The sequence below is a fragment of the Alexandromys fortis genome, unplaced genomic scaffold, assembly GCF_014885135.2.
Source record: "Alexandromys fortis isolate MF-2015 unplaced genomic scaffold, M_Fortis_MF-2015_v1.1 scaffold_147, whole genome shotgun sequence".
Lineage (NCBI taxonomy): Eukaryota > Metazoa > Chordata > Mammalia > Rodentia > Cricetidae > Alexandromys > Alexandromys fortis.
In genome coordinates this window covers 754389-766757 of record NW_026068029.1, presented here as the reverse complement: position 1 = coordinate 766757, position 12369 = coordinate 754389, and the positions used below count along the sequence as shown (strand labels likewise).

General features: G+C 40.4%; 1 protein-coding gene across 1 annotated transcript in view; it reads right to left on the bottom strand.

Moving 5' to 3' along the window:
• Nucleotides 1–10779: 10779 nt before the first annotated feature.
• LOC126515053 (wee1-like protein kinase 2) overlaps nucleotides 10780–12369 on the bottom strand; it is a 2137-nt gene continuing 547 nt past the window's right edge. Inside the window, 3 exon segments of the mRNA XM_050164401.1 lie at nucleotides 10780–10969; nucleotides 10971–11113; nucleotides 11115–12240. Coding sequence (XP_050020358.1) covers nucleotides 10780–10969; nucleotides 10971–11113; nucleotides 11115–12240 — 1459 coding nt within the window.

The window sequence follows — 12369 nt, the reverse complement described above, 5'->3', positions numbered from 1 at the left end:
CCGGCTTGGTGGGAGCCTAGCCAGTTTGGATGTTCACCTTCCTAGACATGGACGGAGGGGGGAGGACCTTGGACTTTCCACAGGGCAGGGAACCATGACTGCTCTTTGGATTAGAGAGGGAGGGGGAGAGGAGTGGGGGGAGGGGGAGAAGAGTGGGGGGAGGGGGAGAAGAGTGGGGGGAGGGGGAGGGAAATGGGAGGCTGGGAGGAGGCGGAAACTTTTTTTTCTTATTCTCAATAAAAAAAAAGAAAAAAGAAAAAAAAATCCATTGCCATTGTTCTTGAGTTCTCAGTAGTCCTCATTGTCTGCTATGTTCAGCTTTATTTTTTGAGATGGAATCTCACTGAACCTGGAAATATACTGTCTGGCTCACAAGTCTCAGACATCTTCTTGCCTCCACTCCCCAGTACTCAGATTACAGGTGTTTTAGTTACAGTTTCTGTTGCTGTGAAGAGACTGTGAACACAGCAACTCTTATAAAGGAAATAATTGGGGTGGCAGCTTACACTTTGGAGGTTCAGTCCATTATCATCATGGCGGTGTGTAGGCAGACATGGTGTTGGCTACATCTTAATACACGGGCAACAGGAAGTGGACTGTCTCACTGCATGGGTCTTGAGCATATGAGACCTCAAAGCTCACATCCACAGTGGCGCACTTCCTCCAACAAGACTGACACCTAATCCAACAAAGCCATACTCCCTAATAGTTCCACAAGAGTGGGGGCCATTTTCTTTCAAACCACCACAGCTGGTATATATTGCTGTGCCTGAATTTTTATGTGGATGCCAGGGATCTTATTTCCAGTCTTCATCCATGTGCAGTAAGCACTTTACCAATCAACCCATCTCCTGGGCCAAGTCTTTTAAAGAATAAGTTGCATACATACATATCATGGGCATTTCTACCTATTGGAGCTATTCTCTTATGTAACCACAGGCCAGTGTCCAACTTGAGTGGACTTAATATCAATGCTTTCACTACTATTGGTATGTCAATATTGTCAGTTGGCCTCACTAATACTCAAAAAGACCATTTTTCCTCTAGGAGAGCATCCAGTCTAAAGCCAAGTATTTGCACTAGTTCTCATGTTAAATTTAGTTTTCATTACTCTGGACTGTTTCCAGCCCCCCACCCCATTTGTATTCCATAATATTAATGTTTCCTTTGGGGTTTTTGAGACAAGAGTTTCTTTGTGTAACAGTTCTGGCTATCCTGGAATTTGCTGGCCTTGAACTCAGAGATCCACCTGCCTCTGCCAAGTGCCAGCAACACTAATAATTTTGAAAAAAAAAATCCCCACATGCTTTGTTCATTGTTACGAAAACTGTTTCATTTGGAATTTGTCTTGTATCCTCTTGATTAGATTTTGGTCATATATTCTTTGCCAGAAAAGCAACGCAGGCAGTATAATGCTTTTCTTAAAGAATCACATCTAGGGGACTGGAGACAGGGCTTAGTTGTTAAGAGCGCTTGCTGCTCTTCTAGAGGACTACAGTTTAGTTCCCACCCCCCACATCAAGTGGTTCATAACTGTCTGTAACTTCAGCTCCAGTGGATCTGGCACTATGGCCTCTGGGGGCACCTGCACTCAAATGTACAGATACACACATATACACACAATTTCAAATAAATCTTTACAGTATCATATCTGAGGTCTTTGGTATCCATCTGTCCCTCAGAAATGAGGTTAATTTATATTACCCAACTTCTGCTGGTATAGTATCACTGGATTCCACCATCTGGCAGATATGCAGTATTGATGGACATACTTCAAGTTCATACAAATATCACACTTTGTATCAAAATGTCATTGTAGATTTAGAATTTACTGATCATTCTTGCTTGAGCTAATCTTCACTATAAGGAATAGAAGATGATGCTTTCTCCCCAATACCAAATTCACACTGGCCTCCTAGCTCTTGATAGTCCACAATAAGTAGAAGTTTTCTCCTCTCCTCTACTTATCTATCTGTGCATCCATCTTCTAGGTATCTGTCTTCTGATCAGTATAGACCCATGAATTCTTATGTCTATCCCATCATTTCTTGCCAGAACACAATACCAGAATAGAGCCATGTGAGGAGATTTCTGAGTGCTTGCGGTAGTTTGAATGTAATTGGCCCCCATAAGCTCATAGGGAGTGGCACTATTAGGAGGTGTGGTCATTTTCAAGTAGGTGTGACCTTATTGGAAGAAGTGTGTCACTGTGGGCACAGGCTTTGAGGTACTCAAGCCTCCCTCAGTGTGACTTTCAGACCATTTTCCTGTTGCCTGCAGGATGTAGGACTCTCAGCTCCTTTAGCACTACGTCTGTCTGCAAGCTGCCATGATGATAATGGACTGAACCTCTGAACTATAAGTGAGCCCCCTCAGCTAAATATTTTCCTTTATAAGAGTTGCCCTGGTCATGGTGTTGATTGCCCGAGCATGGGTGTAGAATTATTTACTGGATCATGAGCCACTTACCTGGAGATACAGCACTCAAGAAAATAATTCCCTTTCCTCTTTTAGTAACCATTAACTGCCTATAGCTCCTCCGAGATGGATGGGGCCTCAAAAGCTCCTCCTCCTTAATGACAGGGTGTTGTTGGGGCCCATGTTATGAAGATTTGCGCATGTAACCACAGCTGTGTGTTCCTGCTTACAGCAGCCGTGTCATATCCAGATGACAGTGTTTCAGAACAAACCTCCCAATCCTGTAACTCTTATATTCTTTCCACTATCTCTTCCACTAGAATATCCTTCTAAGGACTGGAATCAATTGTATTCCTCTTTGTTAAATATTGCAGTGGCCCTTCTCCCTGGCGTGTAGTATTTCCCTACTCTATCTAACTAGGAAGCTACTATGCAAATGACTTTAGCCAGTAGAATGTAGACAGAAATAATGCCTGCCACTTCTGAAGAAAAACACCAACTGCCAGCTATGTGTTCATCTCTTCTTTGCCCAAAGACAAAGAGAGTTTTAGATAGGGACTATTCTAAGACTGTCACAAAAGAAAAAAAAAAAAAAGAATAAGCATCTGAAAAACGTCCTATTGTCAGTGTTCTCTAGAATTGCAGAGTTTATGGAATGAATCTCTCTCTCTCTCTCTCTCTCTCTCTCTCTCTCTCTCTCTCTCTCTCTCTCTCCCTCTCTCTCTAGCAATGGCGAGTTGTAAATGGAATGTCCAAGAATCTAGTAGTTGCTCAATACCACAAGGCTGGGTGTCTCAGTTTGTCTTCTGTATATGCTAGAATACTGAAGACAGAACATGGGGCTAAGCTATCAAGCCTCAAGGCTCTTCCCCGGTGACTCACTTTCTTCAATGAGGTTCCATGTCTTAAAGATTCTAGAACCTTTCAAAATAGCACCAACAGTTGAGGGTCAAATGTTCAAACACATGAGCATATGGTGGGCATAACATGTGCACATCATAGCAGGGACCTACCTGGAGACCATCAGGGATCTAGGAAAGTTAACATAAAGGACAGCAAGTATTTTTTTTGAATACCTGGAAGATACTTGTCTATAAGACTCCAAGCAAATGATGGAATGGATTAGGTTAGTGGCAATGGGCTAATAGTTCTTGTAATTTGGTCATAATTATTAGTGTGGTGACATCTCTGTCTTAAACTGCTAAGATTTGGAAATTATTCTACAAAGGACAGTTGGATATAGCTTAATATTAGAACGCTTGCCTAGTAAGACCTAGATTAAATACCCAGCATCACAAAGAGAGGGGAGGTTGAAAAAGAAAAGGATGTAAAAGATTATGCAGATTGTATTTTGAGGGAAAACTTTCATACTATTCTGATGTGTAGGAAGACTAGTCAATACTCAAAAGAGTTTGAAAAATACTGGATTAGATAGTATCAAACAGGTTTCTTTGCCAAAGATTTTCTCAGATCACTGGATGTACTAATGGGGGAATGAGTCCAATGGGCAGTGAATCTGGACCATGCTGCAATAACAAATTGCTCCACAGTCTCACTCGCTTCCATCAACAAAGCTTAATCGGCACTTGTTTTCCAGCGCATCATCTACACTTTGATGACCCAAAATGGAGGGATAGAATATTTTAGCTGTAGAAATTTTTGTCTTTGATTATGATAAAATGTATAACTTTTAAATGTACAGCTCTGTGAATAAACAGCAGCATAAGAAACAATCAACTACATGGAAATTGTTATAATCACACACAGCTCCGCATCATCCTGCCCAGTCACACCCTCCCCTAGCCTGAAGCATCTGTTAGCCTGATGTCTATCATGTTAGATCAATCGCCTATTCTACAACTATAACTTCATATATGAAATTATGCAGTATACAGGTTAGGGCCTGACTTTTCAAACTCAAGATTAGATATTTGAATTTTGCTATAATTCATGTAAATTATCTATTTATTTTCATTGTATAAAATATTCCACAATGAACGTATGCTGAAATTTGTTCATACATTTGCCTGTTGATGAGTATTTGAGTTATTTTGAGTATGGGTTACTATGATAGTCGTCTCCCATGATGGCTATTCTTGGTTGTCAACTTGACTATATCAGAAATGAACTACAATCCAGAAATGGAGGATACACTTGTGAGAGATTTTCTATTTGCTTTGAATCCACTCTAGTCTGGACCTTTGAGATAGGAGGACACACTTTTGATCTGCATCTTGAGGTAGGAAGCCACACCTTCTGCCAGAAGTCTATATAAGTACATGGAAGAAGGAAGCTTTTGCTTCTTGCCTGCTTGCCTTCACATGGCTAGCAATCCCACCCCTTCACTGGCATTGGAGCCTACTTCTTTCTGACTACTGAGACCATGGGACTATCTACTTCCTACTCCTGTTCTCTACACCATGATAGACTGGATCCTTCCAACTAGAAGTCCAAATAAATCCCTCTCCTTTTAAATTGCTTTTTGTCAGGTATTTGATCAGAGTAAGAAGAAAAGTGACAGACCATTACATGTACTTGCTACATGAACCTGCCATTACTGACCATTTAAGGCCTCATGGACCGATGCTATGTGATAAGATACCCTGTTGGTAGCAGTATGTCAGAGAGTGCTTGAATGGAGCTCCTTTGGCCTTAGGCATTGACCATCTTCTTAGTGTTTCAGAACCTTCATCAGAGCAGAGACAGGGCAGACAGCAGTCTCTAATCCCCTTATCTCCAGGTACCTTCTTTTTGCCTCTAAATGAAAATTATAAAAATAAACTCCAGAAAAGCAGTCCTGCAAGTATCCATAGCCCAACGATTCTGCCAACAAACCAACTCCTTGTTTAAAAGATGCCAACTTTGACATTTTGCTTCATGGTGGTCCTTCATGCTTTCTCCACAACTACTCAGAAGAGGCAAAGTGCAGAGATGGGGGAAGCTGGGAACAGCAGTTCTGGTGTCATAGGGCACTGAAAAGAGTACCAAAATTGATGATTGTTCCCATATTTAATTCAAGGACACTGAGCCACTGGGATGAAGAGGTAGCCAATATCTTTATGCTTTAGTCTAGATGGAATTAAGTTTTTCTTTTTCTTAATTTTATTCTTTGTCAATCATTTGCATACATATGTGTAATACATTTCTTCCCACCCACACCAACATCATTCCTTCCTCCCTTCCTCCCATCAAGTCCCTATCTCACGTTTATTTTTGTCTTGTTTGTGGTTTTAGAGTTAAGGGCCTTTTTCCTTCCTTCCTTCCTTCCTTCCTTCCTTCCTTCCTTCCTTCCTTCCTTCCTTCTTTCCTTTCTTTCTTTCTTTTTCAAATTTGTGGTACAATATTTAAATATCCAGCCCCATCTACAAGAAATTCTTTGAAAAATTTTCTACCACTGAAGTCATGTTAGCATCCTTAGCTTCAGTCCCACTGAGTCCTTTTGGGAAAGAAAATCTTCAGTAGTAAGCTTATAAGTAGAGAGAGAGAGGAAAGTAGATGGGAGAGGTGATGGAAGCAATGAGGGAATAATAAATCTGATTCTGAAAATAGCTCTCAATTTAAAATCCAACTAGAAATAAGACCTGTAATCAAATTCAGAAAAAAATGGTATGAACTGTATGTAGCTCACTGGTAGAACAGGTAGAACATCATGAAATGCAGTCTTGGTTCCTTCCCAGCAGAAGAAAGAAAGAAAAAGAGAGAGAGAGAAATTAAGAGATGAGAGGGGCTGGGGCGATGGCGCAGTTGGTAAAGGGCTTGCTGTGCAAACAGGAGAACCGGAGATCAGGCCCTCAGTGCTCATGTACGAGATAAGTATGATGATGCATGTCTCAGCAATGGTATAGGGGAGTCGAGAGACAGGTAAACTCCCAGCACCCATTGGCCAGCCAGCTTAGCTGAATGGATGAGGACTAGGTTCTTTACTCTCAAAGAGCCTGTTTCAAAAAATTTAAAAAGAAGTATTTTCCAAAGTTTTTTTTCATATTTAATTATCACAGTTTGGTGTGCATCGAGAAAGGTAAGGAAAGTAACTTTGACTTCATGGTTTGGTTAATAGTTGATTCTGGTGGTGCCCAGGAGTGAGATTTCTTACAGAAGGTAGGTACTGCCTCCTTCAGTTGACTCTTTCCTGCAGCAGATCGCTGGCTGGGTTGCTTCAATTTCTTCTTTGAAACTTCAGATGAAACAACACCATCTCCAGCTGCTGGGTGCTCTTCATACCCCTGTGAATGGCTATTTGAGAGCCATAAAGACCAAAGAGCCAAAATGCTTTGTTCTGCCACATCCTACTAAGCAGACTTTCATCCAAATGGCATACAACTGACCCCAGACTTGCCTCTGCCTAGAGTCGGGCAGCCATAAACACATTGAGCCAACTCATCTGCCTGCTGTTGACTATCACTTTCACTTATCAAGTCAGGTTGCTGTTTGAATAGAAAATTGGAAAGTTGTTAAATCTTTGAAGAAAAAAATTGAAGAGGACACCAGAAATTGGAAAGATCTCCCAGGCTCTTGGGTAGGTAAAATTAACATAGTTAAAAACGGCAGTCTTCTCAAAAGCAATCTACAGATCAATGCAATGCCCATCAAAATCCCAACAAAATTCTTCACAGACCTAGAAAGAATGGTACTCAACTTCATGTGGAGAAACAAAAAGCCCAGGATAGCCAAAACAATCCAGTACAGTAAAGGAATTTCTGGAGGCATCATAATCTCTGACTTCAAACTCCACTACAGATCTACAGTACTGAAAATAGCCCGGTATTGGCATGAAAACAGGCAGGAGGACCATTGGAACTGAATTGAAGACCCAAATATCAATCCACACTCCTATGAACGCCTGATTTTTGATAAAGAAGCAAAAAAATATAAAGTGGGAAAAAAAGAAAGCATCTTCAACAAATAATGCTGGCATGACTGGATATCAACATCTAGAAGAATGAAAATAGACCAATATCTATCACCATGCACAATATTTAAATCCAAATGGATCAAAGACCTTAACATAAAGCCAACCACACTGAACGTCATAGAAGAGAAAGTGGGAAGTACACTTGAACTCATTGGCACAGGAGACCACTTTTCCTAAATATAACCCCAGCAGCACAGACACTGAGCAAAACAATTAATAAATGAAACCTCTTGAAACTGAGAAGGTTCTGTAAAGCAAGACATGGTCAACAAGACAAAATGGCAGCCAACTAAATGAGAAAAGATCTTCACCAACCCAACATCAGAGGGCTGATCTCCAAAATATATAAAGAACTAAAGAAATTGGTCATGAAAATAACAAATAATCCAGTAAAGAAAATGGGATACAAACCTAAACAGAGAACTCTCAACAGAGGAATCGGAAATGACTGAAAGACACTTAAGGAAATGTCCAAAATCCTTAGTCATCAGAGAAATGCAAATCAAAACAACTCTGAGATTCCATCTTACATCTGTAAGAATGGCCAAGATCAAAAACACTGATGACAACTTATGCTGGAGACGTTGTGGGGAAAAGGGAACATTTCTGCATTGCTGGTGGGAATGCAAACTGGTACAGCACCTTTGGATATCAATATGGCGATTTTTCAGAAAATTAGGAAACAATCTTTCTCAAGACCCAGCAATACCACTTTTGGATATATACCCAAAAGATGCTCAATCATACCACAAGGACATGTGCTCAACTATGTTCATAGAAGCATTGTTTGTCATTATAGAACCTGAAAACAACCTAAATGTCCCTCGACTAAAGAATGAATTAGGAAAATGTGGTACATTTACACAATGGAGTACTACACAGCAGAAAAAATAATGATATATTAAGATTTGCAGGCAAATGGATGGAACTAGAAAACATCATACTGAGTAAGGTAACTCAGACCCAGAAAGACAAATATCATATGTACTCACTCATAAATGGCTTTTAGACATAAAACAAAGAAAACTAGCCTACAATTCACAATCCCAGGGAACCTAGACAATAATGAAGACCCTAAGAAAGATATAAATGGATCTAATCTACATGGGAAGTAAAAAAAGGCAAGATCTCCCGAGTAAATTGGGAGCATGGGGACCATGGGGGGAAGGTAGAAGGGGAAGGGATAGGAAGGGAGGGGAGCAGAGAAAAATAAAAAATAAATTTAAAAAATTGGAAAATTGGGAAAACACCAGGAATACTGAAAATTTTGCTACATGGGTTATTTTTTAAACTTTGTGTTATTTATTTGAAGATGTTTACCTAAATACTACTTACATATGCATGTTTTTGTGCCTATCTACCTGGATATATATATCCAAATGTATAAATTATATATATATATATATACACACATATATATATGTATATATATATTAACTCTTTCTAGGAATGGAGTCAATAAGCAAAGCCACCCCAATAAAATTAATGTATACAACTTTGTAATTTTGGTATCTAATAATATTTCCACAAGATGAGCTAAAGGCATTTTATTAGATTGCAAAGCAAGGATGTGCTCAAAAAGAAAAACTACGGAGGTCTGTCAGTTGAAAGGGCATCTGTGGATCAAATATGGGACAATTTGAACATCAACATAAGGAAGCAGAATAATAAATAATATACTACTGGGTACACATAAGAATTCATGACTTCATACTGATCATATTGATATATGACAGATAGGCAGACATGATTAATTGAAGCAGAGGGGAAAGCTTCTACTTATAAGTGAGTATCAAGAACTTCTACAGAAGACACTTCTCTTTCCACCTCCTTTAGTCAGTGTTATGTTTGAGAACTACCCCTTTTGCTCTTCATAGTTAAAATAATCCTCACTGCTACATAGTGGTATAAATATTATAGGATTGATTTATTCATTTTCCTGTGGATGAATATTTGGATAATTTCCAGCTTGGTGCTGTTATGAGTAATGTTACCATAAACCTTCAAGTTCACATTTTTTTTCATCAACATGTGTATCCACTCTTGGTGGGTAGTTGCCCAGGAATTACTAGGTCACCAATAGACATGTTCAACTTTACTAGATATTGCCTAATATTATTGACTGTACTAATTCACATTCTTATCAACAATAATGAGAGTGTTGATAGTTGCACATTATCTCCTAAATCTCACCTGAACAGGTACTCTCTCTACTTAGGGATGTGTTATATTCTATGGCTGAAAGTATAGATTCTGGAACTGAAGATGGATGCTAAAAAGAAATTCCACACGCTCAAAATTGAGTATAATAAAGGGTTATTTATTTAGGGGTAGGCTCATAGATCACAGTCCTCTGCACAAGCAGGGAACAGGAACCGAATCCAGCAGCTGGAAAAGAGCACACTTGCAAGCTTTATGGTTGCATTTATAGTAAAGGAGACCATGCCCAAGTGGGCTGGTATCTTAAAGGCTATTGGCTGAAGGAGTTCTCACAGCATGGAACTAACCTACCTGGGCTCATTTCCAACTTTACTGTGTAACAGTCATTTAACCTTGTGCATATCACTTAAATGCTCTGTGCATTAGGGCTCTTTTGAAACTGTAAGTGAGAAACCAATCATTGACTTAAGAATTAAATGAAATGATGCCTTGAGAATGGTGTTAGGCACATAGAAAGCATTTTGTAAATGTTAGATGTTATTTTTACTCAGTTGTCTTCAGATTGTTTCCTATCAATATTGTTGATTAAGTGGGAATGAAGCACAATGCCATGAAAGAAATCGAGCTTCCCACACCACCCAAGGAGACAATCAGGTAGCTGCCACAAGGCTCTCTATCTGGGACAAATTCCACTGCCAGATGTCTAGTTATGTAAATCAAAGCTAATTATTACAAATTTGAATGTGTGAATTAAACCAGAATGCCAGTACTCCAAAATACTTGGAGGTAAGGATTATGTATAAAAGCACAGTTTAATTTTTAATTATTGTTTTTCTTAGTGAAGCGAGTGGTTCTTTTATATGCTAATTTAAGAGGTACCTTATAAACGACTTGGGCAAACATTCTGTGAGGAACTGACATAAATTTGGATTTCATAACGTAAATGTAAATTCAGCAAAGAAGCCAATGGAAGAAAGGGATTTGGCAAAGAAGGAATGATGATAGCAGAGTCACCATACAAGAAGTTCACAGTGCAAGAAGACACAAAGAGGAAGCATGCTCCATTGCTAAGATGTGGATTGTTGAGTGCCCTGAGTAAATGGCACTAGAAATACAACAGTAGGGAAGATGTAGATCATTGCTAAGAAACCCTAGAAGTTTGTGGCCTTGCCTATGGATGCTCCACCAGATAGCTTTTGAGTCTTTGTGCATCCACGCTGGTTCATTCTTACATCCAGTATGTTTTCTGAAGGCTTGTGGCTAAAGGCTGGCAGGTGAGAAGTGGGTGGTTATGATTCTCCACCAGTGAATCTTGAGGACTCCTCACTCACTCCTCTCATCAGGTGTCCTGTGCTTCTCGAGTCTTCGTGGGCCCCAGAGATCACAGGATCACCATGAGGGCTGTCTCTCTGAGACCCACCATCACAGATGTCTCTCTGAGCTGTCTGGGTTTGCTGAGCTTTTTTCAGTTCCCTTTCTAGTATTGGACTTCTCCAAGTTCAGTTGCTTCCGGAGTTCATCTGTCTTTTCCGGGAAGGGGTGGAGAATTTGACTTCTGGCCAGAGCTGCTGCGGAAGGTCTCTGCTCTGGATCAGGGTGGATCATGTTCTTGAGTAGACCATAAGAAGTCATCTGAGAGCTCCTGGACAACGTCTGGAAAGTTCCCCTTGCGGATATGATGCCACACATCACCGTTACTGGGTAGTGACTCTGCTCCTGCAGCCATTGCAATTGTTAACCCCAGGGCAAATACGTCTCCTTGGGGAAGGTGTTGATAATTCTCTTGCAAGATCTCCTTAGCAAGGAAGCGAATATCTCCTTCTTCCACTTTCGGTTTGCTGATTGATGTCACGTGGACCAGGTCACCAATTTTATATATCACACTGGCAGAGAGAAACCAGTCAGCCTCACTTTCAGCCTCTTCTGGACCTACGGGAGAGTCACTCTGCATCTTATTACAAATAAAGATGTTACTGGGTTTGATGTCCAGGTGCACCATGCCAAAACTGTGGACGTACTTAAGTCCCAAGGAAACTTGTAAAAGGAGGTCTTTGAGTTTGGCCTCGTGGAAGTGGCTACCAGATTTGGCGTTTTCGGTTATCACAGCTTGCAAGCTCCCACCATTACAGTATTCATTCTGAATGACCAAGTGACCGTCTTCTGTCCATGAAGAATAGTAGCGTACCACATGGGGGTGATGGCCAAGCACTGCAAGAGCATAAACTTCCTGCAAATCCAAACCATTTGATAATCCTGAGAATGGTTTTGAAGAACGCTTTATTGCATAAAGACATCCATCCAGCCTCTTAACGCACTTGTAGACTGTACCAAATTCCCCAACCCCAATTTTTTCTACCTCCAAAAATTCCTTTTCATAGCGGGAAGCCATATTAGTTTCTCGGAGAATACTTCTCTTAGTAGGCAGCCCCTGTTCTGATTTGTTTTCCCCTTCTCCAGTTTCTTCATGGTAGCCTCTGGCTTTCCTCTTGTCATTTGATTGAAGGGCCAATTTTCTATAGGACTCTGGAGTGAATGGGTTGATATTAACCAGAGACAAAGAGGCCTTCTCATCCATGAAGGGAGAAGGTGTGAGTCTCAGACGTTTAGAGCTTTGGGCAGAGAGTTTTTCTTTTGAAATCATCTCAGGCAGATTCAGTGAAGTTTTGGGTGGGGAGAGGTTGTCAGCGACTGGCAGCTTGCTCTTCCTGGATGGTCTTGGCGTCTCTGGACATATGGGATGGTGGGAAGGGCTGAAACTGGAATCCAAAGGATGGGACCTGGACTTTCTTTTTTTAAAAAATTTATTTATTTATTTATTTATTAATTAAAGATTTCTGTCTCTTCCCCACCGCCGCCTCCCCTTTCCCTCCCTCTCCCCC